We start from the raw sequence: 16,846 nt of genomic DNA on the forward strand, positions 1-16,846 counted from the left end.
GAAAACCACCGCGGGCAGTGAGAGTTCTCCGCCGAAGCGAACAGGTCTATCTCTGCTTTCCCATAAACCTTCCATAGGAGCTCCACCACCTCTGGGTGGAGTCTCCATTCCCCGGGCCTCGGCCCCTGTCTCGACAGGCTGTCTGCTTCCTGGTTTAGGGCCCCCGGGATATATACTGCCCTGATTGACAGCAATTTCCCTTGGGCCCACAGGAGGATCCGATGTGCCAATTTGTCCAACGGACGAGACCTCAGACCCCCCTGGTGATTTATATAGGCCACCACGGACGTGTTGTCTGTTCTGACTAGTACGTGGTGGCCCCTGAGGTCGGGCAGGAACTGTTTCAATGCAAGAAACACTGCGAGCATCTCTAGCCGATTTATGTGCCAGTGCCGCTGATGTTCCTGCCATAGACCCTGGGATGAGCGACCACTCATGGTCGCCCCCCAGCCCATGAGAGAGGCGTCTGTCGTTAGCGTTACGCGACGAACATGAGCCCCCAACACGGGACCCTGAGATAAAAACCCCGGGTTTTTCCACATGACCAGAGCACGTAGGCATCGCCGCGTGACTTTGATCGTGCGGAGCGGATTTCCCCTCGGGGAGAACCCTTGTGTTTTGAGCCACCACTGCAGTGGCCTCATGTACAGTAGGCCAAAAGGTATCACGTTGGACGCTGCTGCCATGAGACCTAACAGTTTCTGGAACTGTTTCACAGTGACGGCTCGGCCTAGCTTCTGTTCTTTGGCGGCTGCCAGGATCGACGCTATGCGTGTTGGCGATAATTGCGCCCGCATAATTATCGAGTCCCAGTTCACACCTAGAAAAGTGGTTCTCTGAGCCGGAGAAAGCACACTCTTCTTGGCGTTCAGCCTCAACCCCAGCTTCGACATATGGGCGAGAACAGCATCTCGATGCTGAACCGCCATCTGCTCTGTATTCGCTAGAATCAGCCAGTCGTCGATATAGTTCAGTATGCGGATGCTCTGAAGACGCAGCGGCGCCAGAGCTGCATCCACACACTTGGTGAACGTGCGGGGTGACAGTGCTAGACCGAAGGGAAGTACACGATATTGGTATGCCTCTCCCCCGAAGGCAAACCTCAGGAACTTCCTGTGATGTGGAAGGATGGAGACATGAAAATACGCATCTTTGAGGTCTATGGTGACAAACCAATCCTCCGATCTGACCTGCGCTACAATCTGTCTGAGTGTAAGCATCTTGAATTTGAGCTTGGCCACCGAGCGATTCAATAGTCGCAGATCTAATATCGGGCGTAAGCCCCCATCCTTCTTCGGCACGATGAAGTAACGGCTGTAAAAGCCAGACTCCCTGCTGGGAGGGGGAACCCTCTCTATAGCCCCTTTTTGCAGGAGTGTCTCTACTTCCTGTGCCATTACCAGAGCCTGCTCCGGGCCCACCTCTGTAGGTAGGACACCGCAGAAAGGAGGTGGCCGACTTCTGAATTGAATGGCGTACCCCCTTTCTATTATCTGCAGGACCCAACGAGATATATTTGATAGACGTTTCCACTCGTCTAGAAAATCTACTAAGGGAACCAGCCTCTCGAGGCTGGCCTCTGGTGTATTTTGAGCAACAAGCGCAGTGCCCTGAAGCGGCAAACCGGCAGGGAACAACTGACTTGACTGCTCGGGGACCCCCCGAAGGGGGTGCGGACCACCCTCGGGTGGCCCGCGGAGACCGACTGCGCCCCGGCATTGCGGCGGGGTTGGCAGCGCGGCCCCCCGAGGGTGCCGTAGGGAAACGGGTACCGTAGGCAGGGGTAAGCACCGTTTCCCTACGGGGGGAACCACCCTCAGCGTCCTGACGCTTCTGGCGTCAGGAACGCTTCGACGAGGCCTTCTTGGCGATCAGGACTGTCCGCAGATCAGCCCTGCCCCTCGAAGGCCTCGTCTGAGAGCGCCGCCCCTCGTCCCCGCGCTGAGGGGGAGCTCGAGTGGCGACGCTCTGCTTTTGCTGTGACCTGTGAGCTGAGCTCGTACTCGGCTTGGGCTGCCTGATGTCAGCGGCAGCCCCAGGGACCTGGACGCGGAGAGGGAGAAACTGCTTTAGCGCCGCAGCTTGTTTCTTTGACTCCTGGAACCTCTCGGTGACAGTGTGTACTGCGTCACCGAAGAGGCCACCAGGAGACAGCGGCGCGTCGAGCAGAAAGCTCTTCTCCCTCTCTTTGATTTCGGTGGGGTTGAGCCATAAATGTCTCTCCGTAGCCACCAATGCTGCCATCGAGCGGCCAACACATCTGGCCGTCTCTTTGGTGGCCCGGAGAGTTAGATCGGCTGCTGTTCTGAGCTCATTTATGACGTCACCCCCCACTTCATCGCGCCCATCTAGATCCCTGAGCAGGTCAGCCTGATACGCCTGCATTATCGCCATTGTGTGTAGGCATGCAGCAGCCTGACCTGCCGCCGAGTACGCTTTGCCCACCAGTGCCGACGTTGTTTTCAATGGTCTGGTGGGCAAAGTCGGGGCCTTTAGGGACGATGCCGAGGAAGGCGAGAGATGGCTCGCGAGCGTCTCTTCTACCTTTGGCATCGCCCCATAACCGTAGTGCTTCAGCCCCATGATGTTGCTATAGACCGAAGTCTGAGGGCTGAACACACGGTATGATGCCGGTCTCCTCCATGATGTTGCCACCTCGGTGTGCAAATCATGGAAGAATGGCAGGCCCCGCCGCTGAGGTTCTGAAGCGCGAGCGGGCAGGAATCTTTCATCTAATTTACTAGATCGTCTCTTTCCTGCCTCAGATCTTTCTACGGGCCAGTCAATATTTAACCTGGCCACGGCTCGCGTTAGAACCTCAACGAGCTCATCACTCGCAGGGGACTGAAGTGGCGAATCTTCAGTCGCGATGCTCTCAACGTCCACCTCCTCGGAGCTGGATAGTTGGAGCACCGGCGGCTCTCTCGGGGGGGAAGAAACCGCAATGCGTGCTTCCAAGCCCCGAGAAGAACCGCTGGATGGAGCGGGTGAGGGCAGAGATAAGGCAGCGCCCGTCTCAAACCCCTCCGCAACATCCAATTGTGAACCCCACGACTGCAGCCTCCGCTCTGCCTCGGCAGCAGCGGGACCAGAGCCGCGGGGAACACGAGCCGAGGCACCCTCCTCGAAGAGTGCCCGGCGGGAGCGCAGCGTTCTCAGTGGCATACGCTCACAGTGCTCGCAAGCAGCCCCCTCGAGGGCTGCCTGGGCATGCTGCGCTCCCAAACATGCAACACAGAGAAGATGTGTATCCCCGCCCGTGATGTAGCGTGGGCAGGGAGGAACACACTTTCTGAAATTGCTGCTTTCACTCGCCATTTCTATCTATTTTATTTTCTCTTTTCTGTTAATATATGAAATATTTAACAAAGGGTGGAAAATCTCTGATAAATAGACAGACAAAAACACCAAATAGACAGACAGGTTCACACAGATCGCTTACTGAAGGCACAGAAGCTAGTTCCTGTTTGTTTTCACGGACGTTTTATAGCTTCCGGTCGATGACGTCATCACGCCGACGATCGATCTTTTTTCCGATGGAATGGTTCTACAGGCGCTTCACGACGCATTAACGCAGAGGCATTCTCACAGCGTTTCGACGCAGCTCGAGTTCCCCGAAAGGGAACTGTCATACATTTATCAATAGTGCATGTACACTTACACTGTAAATCTGAATGTAGTATAGAGGTCAATGAACAATGTCTTGCCATTTGTGTATTTTTTATTTTATTTTTTAGGTGAATGTGAATGATGTTGAATGATTGTTGGCTGTCTCTGTTATTTTTATGTTATCTGCCTATAGGGACTGCAGACGAAAAATAGTTATTTTTATTAATTCTGGCATATTTACATTGTGAATTTTTATAGCCTACAACATTGTTCATGAATATGCTTGGTCTATTAAATAAACTAATAAAATAAAAATATATATAACCTATGGATATATATCTAGGATATATCTTCTATATATCTGTATAATTCTATATATTTTATAATTCTAAGTTAGCCTATGTGAATGTGTTACTATGCACAATAAATCTCACTTAGGCTTTATCACAATCTCTCTCCTCTCACAAAACCCACGATGTGAAGATGGATTATCTTCCCTTTTAAACTGTGGGGAATGAGGTTCATTGAGATGTGTGACTGTGTGGTTTGTTCCCGCCCCTTTTAATCAAAGCAGTCTTGACAGGCGCACCTGATGAAACACTTCAGTGCTTCGTTTAGCTGTAGTCACGTGACATGGGTGAGTCGAATCACAGCTCGGAGCAGTGTTTCGAAACATCTGCGCTTCGGGATCTCGACACAGCTTCTTTTTGGGTTAAAATAAAGACCCGCTTTTTCATTCGATGCTGGTGTTCCTTGTGCTTTGGCTAGCTCGGTCCCTTACAAGCCGCCTGTACAATTTTCAGTCCAACCGCAGTGATTTTTATATAATCGGAAAGCTCATGTTTTGTTTTCTTTACAGAATTAACATGCGCTTGGAATTGAGAAATCTCAACGTTACCTGCGTCCTGATGGATGGGTTCTTTCCCGCGGTAATGCAATATATTTTTTTCTTCTTTTTATAAAATGTTGCGTCGCTGCTGTTACACACAACTGCAAACTATAAGCTAAGTGAATGGGTAAACACACTTCATGAAGTCAGAGGCGCGAGCCGAGTCACACATGAGACGGCCTATTGCCTAACACAGCTGTCAATCAAACTCACCAAGCAGTATGCAAAAACCATAGACTGTAAAAAACACATTTTATTTATTTCAGTATTTGAGATGTTATAAAAAGCAATTACGTTAAAATAAGTTAAACAATTGTTATTTAACAAATATTATTATATTTGTATAAAATAAACTGGGGGGGCCTGTCATCATAGTGGGCGGGCCTGTGCCCGTCGTCCGCTCGCTACGCCCCTGGGTGACCATTTGGAGCACATTACCGGATTTCAACTTTGAACTTTGCAGGTGTTTGGTAAAGCCGCCTGTACAATTTTCAGTCCAACCGCATTAAGTCTTATATCATCGGAAAGCTCATGTTTAGCAGTTTCACACGAGCTCCAGCACACTGTTGTACGTTGTTTTTGTTTGTTTAAGAGTATTTGTACCAGTGAGTTGATTTTGATTAATTTCACCATTAGCCTAAACAGTGACACGTGAGTGCAGTGGTATCAATAAATAGCTAAATTGCCTTTTTGTCTCGCATGTCCTTTTATGTTGCTTGCCCTCTTCCCAAAAAGCACTTTGAAAGCGAGGTTTGTAACAGTTTTGTGTTAGTGTGTGTGTGTGTGTGTGTGTGTGTGTGTGTGTGTGTGTGTGTGTGTGTGTGTGTGGGTGTGTGTGTGTGTGTGTGTGTGTGTGTGTGTGTGTGTGTGTGTGTGTGTGTGTGTGTGTGTGTGTTTGTGTTGATTGTTAGTGAAGGCCCTGACTGAAACCCCATGGTATGGTACTGGCTAGCATGAATAATCTGTATACAGCACTTAATGTACGTGTTCATTTCTGGGAGTGGCTTCCCAGCTCCAGTGGTTTGGCAGGGGAGGCATGTGTTGGGGAGACCTCCTTCTCTTCTTCCAACAGTCCCTGTACTGCATATCAGCTTCAAAATTGGCCTGCATCTTCTTCCACACATTCTCAGATTCCCAGCAAGAGAATTCTAAAGGGGAAAAAATAATAGAAATGGTTAATGCAATAATATACAGATTACATCCCAACCTATCATTTAGTGAGCTATATAGATCTAGAATCCTAAAACACCATGGGGGGAGTGGGGTGATGAGACCAGGCTAAGATTATCCCCAGGTGATGCCGTTTACCCTGGCCTTAACCAATATTACATAGTTTACTGTAAAGTGGTTACACTCAGTACAGACAGTACATAGAGTGAGGAAAATAAGTATTTGAACACCCTGCTATTTTGCAAGTTCTCCCACTTGGAAATCACGGAGGGGTCTGAAATTGTCATTGAAATTGACATAATCTAAATAAAAAAATTCGGAAATCACAATATATGATTTTTTAAAATTATTTATTTGTATGATACAGCTTCAAATAAGTATTTGAACACCTGTCTATCAGCTAGAATTCTGACCCTCAAAGACCTGTTACTCTGCCTTTAGTATTATCCTAAATTAGATGCACCTGTTTGAGGTCGTTAGCTGCATAAAGACACCTGTTCACCCCATACAATCAGTAAGAATCCAACTACTAACATGGCCAAGACCAAAGAGCTGTCCAAAGACACTGAATACAAAATCATGCACCTCCACAAGGCTGGAAAGGGCTACGGGGAAATTGCCAAGCAGCTCAGTGAAAAAAGGTCCACTGTTGGAGCAATCATTAGAAAATGGAAGAAGCTAAACATGACTGTCAATCTTCCTCGAACTGGGGCTCCGTGCAAGATCTCACCTCGTGGGGGCTCAATGATCCTAAGAAAGGTGAGAAATCAGCCCAGAACTACACGGGAGGAGCTGGTCAATGACCTGATAAGAGCTGGGACCACCGTTTCCAAGGTTACTGTAGGTAATACACTAAGGCATCATGGCGTGGCCTAGCCAGTCTCCAGACCTAAACCCAATAGAGAATCTTTGGAGGAGCTCAAACTCTGTGTTTCTCGGCAACAGGCCAGAAACCTGACTGATCTAGAGAAGATCTGTGTGGAGGAGTGGGCCAAAATCCAAAAATGTGTGCAAACCTGGTGGAAAACTACAGGAAACGTTTGACCTCTGTAATTGCAAACAAAGGCTACTGTACCAAATAATAACATTGATTTTCTCAGGTGTGCAAATACTTATTTCCAGCTGTATCATACAAATAGATAGTTAAAAAAATCATACATTGTGATTTCTGAATTATTATTTTTTTAGATTATGTCTCTTACGGTGGACATGCACCTACGATGACAATTTCAGACCCCTCCATGATTTCTAAGTGGGAGAACTTAATAAGTACATAAGTGTGTTGTAAAATATGTGAGAATTTTTTTTTTTACTCAAACACACAAATACACGCATATGTTTCTTATAAATACAATATACAGTTTACATCTCAACCCAACACAAAGGTGCACATTCAGTAAGCTATATACAAAGCAGATTATTGGTTAGCAGATTATTGGTTTCTTTCTCAAATATTACATGGCTATATTTTTAGTGCTAGCAGTCCAACATAAAACTTGGAGAAATACTGAAATACTGAAATACTGCTGGTCATCTCATGTTTTTTTTATTTCTTACTGATAATCATCAATAAAAGAGTATAAGCTGCATTTTTAATTTGCAGGGTATAAGGTGGAATAACATTCATAGCATAATACTCACTACTCTTGAATACTTTTAAACGGGCTACTTTTTACAACTAGTAAAACAGTAGTATTTAGGACAGGAACGCTTGAGAATGCTTTTCCAGCACTCTTTCCACCACTGGTCTCAACAAAGAGGGCAAATTTGATGCTGACTAAGGGTAACATATAGCCTAGATTCAGGCCTTTCACTGGTGTTTTGTTTTATAATAAAATCAAAAATCACATTAAAGGTATGTATCAAAAATGTATTTTTATTTACGAAAAAACAACAACAACAAAAAACACATCCAGCCACTCCAGCTCCAGGACATAGATGTAGTCTTGTAACATAAAACAAGAATCTACTGGAGAATGAATGGCCTGATGTGTTCACTCATCCAGCCAGTCGAGGATCAGTCCTTCTCCTCAAAAAGACTTGCGCTTGACGCCGTAGTCAATCAGCAGCTCCTCGCACACACGAATGTCTCTCTTTGCCTGGAACAAAATCACATCCCTCTGTCCTTCAGGAAAGTTCATCATGCAGTGGACCGGCCTCAGGTTTGCTCTCTTGGAGGAATGGTTGATCTTCCGGCCCATGGTGTTTTCTGTTGGGTGACACTCGCAAGGGAAAGTCTCAGCGTCCACACAGAGGTCCTGGCCACCATAGTGGAAAAAGAAAAGGTAGTCTATGTCACCGTTGATGGACTTAACCAACTTCCGGCCCTCTGCTCCTGTGATTACCTTGCCATGGTAATCACAAACGATGGAGCCCATGGCGAAGGCTTTGGTGGCAACAACTACTGTGGTCAAAAGAAGGTGGAATTAGTATTCACTCCAGGAGTACAAATATCTGCTCACAAGACAAAACTGGTATGTATTTCTATGTATTATGTTTACATACCATGTCCTTTTTCACCAAAGTCCTTGAGGGCCAGGCCTGTCCACTTTTGGTTCTGGACCATAGTGATGATCCTTGGATCCGACTCCACCTGCACCCTAGTGACGGGTCTCCACTTAGCCACTACATCCTGGGGTCGAGGACAGTTGCCAGTCCAACCCTCTTTTTGGATCAGCAGTGACACCTTGCTGACAGTCGGGGGGCGCCTTGAACACTGGGCTGTCAAAGACAAATGTTAAATTAATAATCTTTTTAATATTCTAAAAATGTGAATTATGTCACTTTGATTACAGAGATATTTATTCATTTTTTTAGTAATACAGCACATCAACTCACACAAGAGGTGCTCCTCCCGTTTGGCTAACTGCAAAGACCTCCACCTGTCATAGAACACTCTGTCAGATGGAAACCCTGCAGCGGTCCTCTTCTTTTTCGTGGGTGGGCTGCTGCTCGCCGCCGCTGGAAACTGCAGGAGAAACGCTCCAAAGTCCCTGTCATCCTGGTCAGCTGCGCCTCTGCCTCTCTTCTGTTTCCGACCTCTCCTCTCGTCGGCCGGCTCGTCAGAAGAAGAGCTGAAAATTTGAGAAGATTTCATGCTCAAACTCTGACAAAAAATCTAGACAGACCTGGGAAGTTGCTGACAAACAGAAAATATATGAATGTTGCATGTTTTCGATGATGACACATACCATGCCATAGTACTTTGGGCACTTCTGGCTTGCTGGCTCGAAAAGCTTGGCAAATCGTACCTGCAATGAAGAAAAAATCTCAGATTATCAACAGATCCCCCCCTGTAGTACATAAGCCAGACTATCAACTTATTCATTTTATATTTCTCTGTACAGTGCTTATAAATGCATACACTATTATACATGATTCTGCTAAAACGTACTGTTCATGCAGACGCCTGAGGTCGTTTGTGACGTTGCCAACTGGCAGCCCTTGTTTGGACAGGAAAAATCTGCCCTGGTCATCCACACTGTCCTGCAGACATCCTGGACGAATCTTCTGGAAGTATGTGTCCAGCATCTGTGAAGATCACACATGAAGTTAATGCATTAATGAAAACTTCTGACTTCTGACTTCTGACCCTGATGAGATTCTCCCCAGGTGCTGCATCCCTGTTAGAGAACTTACAGCAGAGTCCTCCTCTGTGATGGAAAATGTTGCACTCTGCTTTGTGGATTGCACCTCCATGTGAATTCGGCCATCAACATTTGTCTTGTTGAGCCAGTCTGAAGCCTGGAAAACAAATAAAGAACACAGTGAGCGACTGACTTTATACACACTGAGGAAACACTGTAAAGTAAAAGTACTGTTGTGTTTCCGTGTTCGATCTGACTATCAGTGTCCGTGGAGGCATAAAGAGAAGCGCACAACAAAGAGGATCCGTTCAGGAACTTTACTTAACTAGTAAGCAACACTTTACAATACTGGGAGATTGTATGCTCTTGCCAAGCGCTGATGGGTTTGTTTACAACCATCCACACCGAAGCCTATGAGCATACTGACGCTAAGCATAAACAAGCAGTGAACTAATCCCCACATAATGACGTAGCCACATCTGATTGGCTAATACAGAACACGTTACACATACAGGTAAAATAACTGTAACAACAACGTATTTACTTAACTAACACTATAGTACTTACTTTAAATGCCATCACTGCTTCTGGTCGCTGGAAGTATCTCAGGACCAAGATGGCTTCGCAGAAGTACCGAAACAGCGTCCTTTGGTCTTCTTCCAAATGCTGCTGGTTCAGGAGCTTCCTGTGGATGCCCAGCATGTCCGCCTGTGATACTCTGAGGACTCTTTGGCAGTCTTGGAGAGTCGGCTGAACGGGCCTAGAATGATTAGATGAAACAAAAACAAATAAGGCATCGTTCCAATATTACATTTAATGACTGCATTAAATGAAAAGTAATACTAGTAAACAACTCACTTTGCAGCGCCTGGTGGTCTGTGATGGGATTCAGCCTGTGCGTCCTGTGCAGCCATGGGGTCATTCAGGATCAAAAAATGTCTTTCACGCAGGTCTTCCAGAAGAGCCTGTCTGGATGCCTCATCGGGGTACCGCTTGACCATGGCATTGTAGTCCCAGGTTCTGCCTCGGAGGGTCCAGGCCTTCATGGACTTTTTGGCTCTCTCCACCTCTGCTTTCCTCTCCTCATCAGTCTGGTTCTTCATGCAGACCCTCAACAAGTGGTTAGGCAGCATCTCCTGTGGCTTGAAACACTGCAGACAGGAAATGATGCGACGATCCTTGTCACTGTGAGAGAAAGAAAAGGAATCCCGAGAGTTGACTCGTGAAAGCTATTCTTAATATTTGTTGACTATATTTTTACACTTAATATACTTTATATTTAGTGGCCCTAATACCTGTAAGCTTGCATAGTAACTACATGTGTACTTAGTGTGTAAGCAAAGTTTAGAATAAAATCAAATGTTTACAGTTTATGTCAGGTATACCAAATCATCTGAACTTACCACTTGAGAGACATTCTATGAAAAATCTAGTTTCAGCGAGCAGAAAGTGCAGGAGGAATCTTCAGTGTTGTCTTCACCCAGTTCTTGAAGAAGTGAGTTACTTGTGCCTCTAATCCTCAACTTTATTGACCACTTGAAGTCCCACCCCTTTTTCTGCAGAAGGTGATAGTCTTTTAAATTTGACCTGAACAGGCCTAATTACAGGATTTCAAATCACTTAACGGGCAATCTACACAAATAAGGGGCCATCTACATGAATTAGGGGCCATTTTCAAAACAAAATTGGGCCATCAATGGTTGTGATCATTTGGCCATCAATGGTTGTGATCATTGGGCCATCAATGGTTGTGATCATTGGGCCATCAATGGTTGTGATCATTGGGCCATCAATGGTTGTGATCATTGGGCCATCAATGGTTGTGATCATTGGGCCATCAATGGTTGTGATCATTGGGCCATCAATGGTTGTGATCATTGGGCCATCAATGGTTGCAGGGCAATAAAATATCTTATCAGTCTTGTAAAACTTCTTCAAATAATGTGAGGATGAAAATTATGCATTTATACAAATATAAAATTATGCATAAGATCAATACAAGTATAACATTTTGAATTGTATTCAGGTTAATAAAGTTGTAATGTAACCTTTGATTAATACTGTAATTGATAAAATAGTATAAAGTCAAACTATGAACACCCGTCTCTGGAAACCACAGGGAGATGGATTACACACTCCAGGAAGAACTACAACGTGCAGCCACTCCACTGCATACTGAAGCTTCAGGGAGGAGACAGGCACGTCCTGCTCTTTCAGGCCACCAAGGACATTGTGAAAGATGAGAAGATTGCTTTGACCACGGCATCAAGAAGAGGTCCTTTTGTGGCAATGAAGTGGAGCTGAAGTGGCTGGACGTCTGATTTCTGAAAGATTCTTGTTTTATATCACAATACTGGGAGCTTGCGTATGGACTATCCCCAGATAGCATGTAGTAATCTGCCCGAGCTCGGCTGCCCCGCTGCGGTGGCGGCTCGGACACGGCGACGGCGTGTGTTAACCGGGCCGATTCTGGCCTGCAGCTCGCTCTGGCACGTGCAGTTTTGTTACGGCTGAAAAGCACTGGCCCGATTCCTGTTCACCGTAACTGGTCCGATTCTGACAGTAGAGATCTGGGCCACTTCTGGCATTGACTCGGCATGTTCTATTTGCATGTAGCAATAATTAATGAAATAGTTTTAAAAAGTGCTTAATTTCCTGACAGTAGGCTATCTTGTTTTAGCTACTTGTTAAATATTGTGAATTTGTCCAAAACATACTATCTCCTGTAAAACTTAAATTGAAACAATCAGTTCATTTTGCACAGAAGTTTAATATTTATAACTATATAGCAAATCTATTTTGTTGTAATAAATCATACAGGGCATTCTTTAAGGTTTGTGTTTTTTAAACATGCATGCAGCCAGTGATTCGTCACTCACAGCAGTGGGAGGGGTTTCATTGTAACTGCGGTGATCATCGTGGTTGTTTGTTTGGACGACAACAAAACAATGGATTATTTAGCAAGACATAGCCTTACGAATATGGTAAGAAAAAATAAGAAATCATCGATGCACTTTTATTTTCGAGTATTTTATGTAGCAGACACTCTGAAAGGGACGAACTTTATGTGAACAGCACGTGTGGGACTGAAGCTAACCACATGCAGCTGCTAGCTAGCAACTTTCTTGTATGGAAATATGCAGTGATAGCAGTGCTCATTAATACAAAACAAAAAAACTGTTGTTTTTAAATGTTTTAAAGCTAAATCGCCTTAGTGATAGCAGTGTTCATTAATACCAAAAACAAAAAATTGTTCCAACGGCCATATGCAGATAAACCAGTTGCACACATAATTTTTTTTTTTATTCCAATGACGGCTTTAAAACTAACTCAGTAAGTGCCATATTATATTCTAACATTATATATTGTGTTATTACCACTTTATTTAATATAAATATTTATTCAATGTATAATATAGGCCTATAGCATCTAGAGCAATACACAGCAAATTTCAAATCTTGCGTAATGATGACGTATTTCCGTAGTCGATACTGATTGGATGATGGTCACTGAATGGACGATAAGAAGATGCTAAGAGATTAGGTTTCACAACAGTTGAATTCACAACAGTGGCTGTGACAACATTTCAACGCTGATTTCAATCCCAAAGGTAAGGCTTTACTACTTAATTTGCTCTTTTTACTACTTGATTTACTGTTGATACTGACTTGCTATTTTATATTATTCACAATGTTAAATTGCTAACTTCAAGTTATTTTAAGAAAACAATTGAACGATTTGAAGTTAACAAAGTTTACATGCATTTAGACTCAGTTAACACTAAATATGGGTTGTATATTCGATTGAACTACTGTAGACTGTCTTGCTTTTAAAAAAAACATTATTCACAATTAAGTTGTAACTGTTTTTAGTAACGTAAAAATGTTTAGGTCAATATATTTTTAGAAACCATGCTGAACGAATTAGTTGAAGTAACAGTACTAGCTCTGTTAACAACACTAGTAAAGGTGGTAAAAGTTTTTTATTTTTGCTGAGCTAACTTAAAGGTAAAATAGTAGAGTGTTAACCCGGTGGGCCTTGCTATTTTAAAACATTATTCACAACGATAAATGGTAACTGTTTTTAGTAACAATTATTTCAGTCAGGTTTCTTAAAATAACTTGCCTTAAACACTATTAAGTAATTAAAAAGGTCTATACTAATTGGCTCTTTTAACACTAGTAAACAAGGTAAAAGTAGTTCTTATGTACATTATTTTTTTTTTATTTTAATGTGTAAAAATGTGTACCTTGAATGCAATGTAAGTCGCTTTGGATAAGCCAAATGCATAAATCTAAATCTAATTTGTAACTGTGTTTAGTAACTTAACAGTATTTTAGGACATTATTTGGTTACACTTTCCAGATAAGGTTCATTAGTTAACCGTAGTATTAACTAACCATGAGCAATACATTTGTTACTGTATTTGGTAATCTTTGCTTACTTTGGTTAATAGAAATACAGCTGATCATCATTTGTTCTTGTTACTTCACAGTGCATTAACTAATGTTAACAAATGCAACTTTTGATTTTAATAATGCATTAGTAGATGTTGATATTATTATATTAACTAAGATTAATAAATGCTTTAGAAGTACCGTTTATTATAAATATACAGTTGAATGTTGACTCTGTGTGACTTACTATTTTAAAACATTATTCACAATGGTAAATTGTAATTTTCATTGTATGCCGTACAGACTGTTTTTAATGGGCTCCAAACACTTATCCTTATTTATTTAATTATAGTTTTATGTGGCGTCAGTTAACGGTTAATGATTGGTTTATTTAATGGCCCCTGTTAACAGTTCTGGAAAAAAAATGGTAGAACAGATCCTGATTTGTGTATAAAAAGATGCACATTTAAATGTAAAGAAAAAAAAAAAGTACAAGTTCTGGGCAATTAACAGCACATCAGCATGGATCAACACAAAGACAAAATTATAATGTCAATGTTTTATAATACAAATGTGAATAGTAATGTTTTGTTTGTGTTAATGGTGTTAATGGGCTATTGCAAGCCATGAACTGCTGGCTACTGATCTTTCTTCTGGCTCTTTAAGTGGTGCCCTGTGCTCAAGAGATTATGTTTATATCTGGGGTTTCTTGAAATGTATTTGTGCATTACATTGATTTTAACAAAGCTAAACATTGTTTTTGTGCTTTTGTTTTGACAGACCACGACAAGATCATTGAAGTTGCCAAGCTCTGCACAGAAGTGGCCATTCTATGTAAGTCATGTCTGAAAACTATGAGTTTTATACTGTGAATTCAACATTCAAAAAAAGGCAAGGGCAAGTGTTGCTCAGATTTTAAGGTCTTTGCAAACTCCTAACTCTAAGGCTAGTGATGACACTGCTTATAATCAACAGATTTGTACTAGTAAAACCATAGCCACTAAAGATAAGGACTTTGACAATCATGATGTGGTGGTGTCGGAAGACTCTGGTAATTTAGATGATTATGATGCAGTGATGTCGGAAGACTTTGCAAGTGATTCAGAGAATAGTGATGACTATATGGAGGAAAGTCCTGAGGAAGCTTTTAGAAACGCTCTAACTGACTGGGCCATAGACTTCAGAATCACAATGGTTGCATTAACAGCTCTTCTGTTAGTCTTGCGTAGTATGCATCCCAGCCTTCCAAAAGATGCTCCAACATTGCTTAAGACTAACACAATATATAGAATAGAACCAGTAGCAGGAGGTTCTTTCTACTATTTTGGCAATCTTAATACATTGTCTGGTATTCTTGAAAGAATATTGCCCCAGTTACCAAACAGACATACGCTGAGATTGCAGTTGAATTTTGATGGCATTCCGTTGCACAAGACTTCAAATATGCAACTGTGGCCTATTTTAGGCATATTACAAGGCACAGCCAAAAAGCCTTTTCTAATAGCAATATTTGGTGGCATTTCAAAACCAAAAATATTGGCAGAGTATTTAAAAAGCTTAATTGACGAAGTTAAGGTCCTGCAGTCAGGCTTTATTTTCAGAGGAAAGGAACTACTCCTAAACATTTGTTCTGTAGTTTGTGATGCCCCTGCTCGTGCATATGTTAAGGGAGTTAAGTCTCATACAGGTTATTCGTCATGTGGTAAATGTGTACAGTCTGGTGTCTACATACAAAAGCGCATGACTTTTCCTGAAACTAATGCTGCCCTAAGAACAAATGAAACATTCAGAAGCATGTGTGATGAAGACCACCACATAACTAGATCTCCATTTACTGAACTCGATATAGACATGGTATCATGTTTCCCTCATGATTATATGCATTTAGTCTTGGTGTGATGCGAAGGTTATTAGATCTATGGACAAGTGGTCCTCTCAAGACTCGTTTGCCATCACAGAAAGTAGTCAAATTATCTCAGAACTTACTCTCCATTAAGAATTATGTCCCATCAGAATCTGCTCGTAAACCAAGGTCGATTGAAGAAAAAAACAGGTGGAAGGCTACTGAACTAAGACAGTTTTTGCTCTACACAGGATCAGTAGTTCTTCATGATGTTGTTTACAATAACTTTATGCTTCTCTCAGTTGCGATTTCAATTCTGATTGATCCAACCCTGTGTTCTGTAATGTGTGAATATGCAAAGGTATTACTAGTGGCTTTTGTGGAGCACTTCATGAAGCTCTATGGCAAGGAATATGTGGTATATAATGTGCATGGCCTTGTTCACTTAGCTGATGATGTGAAATGCCATGGTCCACTTGACAACATTTCCGCATTTCCATTTGAGAATTATTTAGGGCCGTTAAATAGATTGGTCTGACGGCCATGTCATCCTGTTGCCCAGATTGTACGCAGGATATCTGAAATATCTAGTGGTGGTTCTAAGATCGACCCTTCCAAAAGTTAAGTGTGAAAAGAGCATTGTGATGGTCCTATTTTGCAGTTTGTTAATGGAGAGGTGAGACAGTATAAAGAAATATTTTTCCCAGATTTTTGTCTAAAAATTTCAAAAGGCGATAACTGTGTCCGAATTGGTTCCAATTTTGGGTTGGTACAGAACATCTATATCCAGAACAATGATGCTTACATCGTATATGCTGAGTTTGAGTCTGTCCGTAGATTTTATGACTACCCAATTGATTCTTGCAGGCTTGGAGCTTATCTCGTATCTGATCTTTCTAAAGAATTTAAATGTGCCAAAATTGACGGGACACTTAAAAAATATGTCATACTTCCTTTTCAAAACAAGTTTGCCTGTCTACCTTTACTGCATTTAAATTGACATCAACAGCAGTTCAAGTGTGTGGTCTTAGGTTTGAAATGTAGCATAGATATATTTAAACATAATTCACCTAAATCCCACATTCAGGCTTGTGGAGTGAAACATAACAGTATTTTTGAAAATAGATGGATTAATGTGCAATTCTGGGAGTGCTACATACAGGTGAGTGGGTCTGTACAAACCACCTGCGGTAACACACTCTCTCTGTGAACTAGGCACCTAGTGCTACACACACTGTTGTGTACATAATCATACAAAATACTCTTACATATGTTTGTTTACATGCTCTTTACATGCATAAAATAAATCATCTTGCACTGTTTCCAAGCCAGGTGATTACCTTATAATGTT

At 42.7% G+C, this 16,846-nt stretch overlaps 2 protein-coding genes across 2 annotated transcripts in view; both read right to left on the reverse strand.

Annotated features, from left to right (window-relative positions):
* Positions 1-16,846, reverse strand: part of LOC137040641 (NACHT, LRR and PYD domains-containing protein 12-like) — a 274,172-nt gene that overhangs the window by 147,743 nt on the left and 109,583 nt on the right. The gene's annotated exons all lie outside the window — the stretch shown is intronic.
* LOC137040760 (uncharacterized) lies at positions 7,699-10,556 on the reverse strand. The gene is made up of 8 exons (XM_067416534.1): positions 10,114-10,556; positions 9,823-10,015; positions 9,308-9,412; positions 9,063-9,199; positions 8,860-8,919; positions 8,507-8,742; positions 8,174-8,389; positions 7,699-8,072 (listed from the first exon to the last, which is right to left on the reverse strand). The coding sequence occupies exons 1-8, from the start codon at positions 10,386-10,388 to the stop codon at positions 7,699-7,701; spliced, it is 1,596 nt and encodes a 531-aa protein (XP_067272635.1). The 5' UTR covers positions 10,389-10,556.

This window comes from Pseudorasbora parva, chromosome 14, assembly GCF_024679245.1.
Source record: "Pseudorasbora parva isolate DD20220531a chromosome 14, ASM2467924v1, whole genome shotgun sequence".
NCBI lineage: Eukaryota > Metazoa > Chordata > Actinopteri > Cypriniformes > Gobionidae > Pseudorasbora > Pseudorasbora parva.

Coding starts and splice junctions, on each gene's coding strand:
- LOC137040760 (XM_067416534.1), bottom strand. CDS start 10,388: ATGCTGCCTAACCACTTGTTGAGGGTCTGCATGAAGAACCAGACTGAT. Junction 10,016..10,113: donor AGACCACCAGGCGCTGCAAA/GTGAGTTGTTTA, acceptor TAATCATTCTAG/GCCCGTTCAGCCGACTCTCC. Junction 9,200..9,307: donor TCACAGAGGAGGACTCTGCT/GTAAGTTCTCTA, acceptor TGATCTTCACAG/ATGCTGGACACATACTTCCA.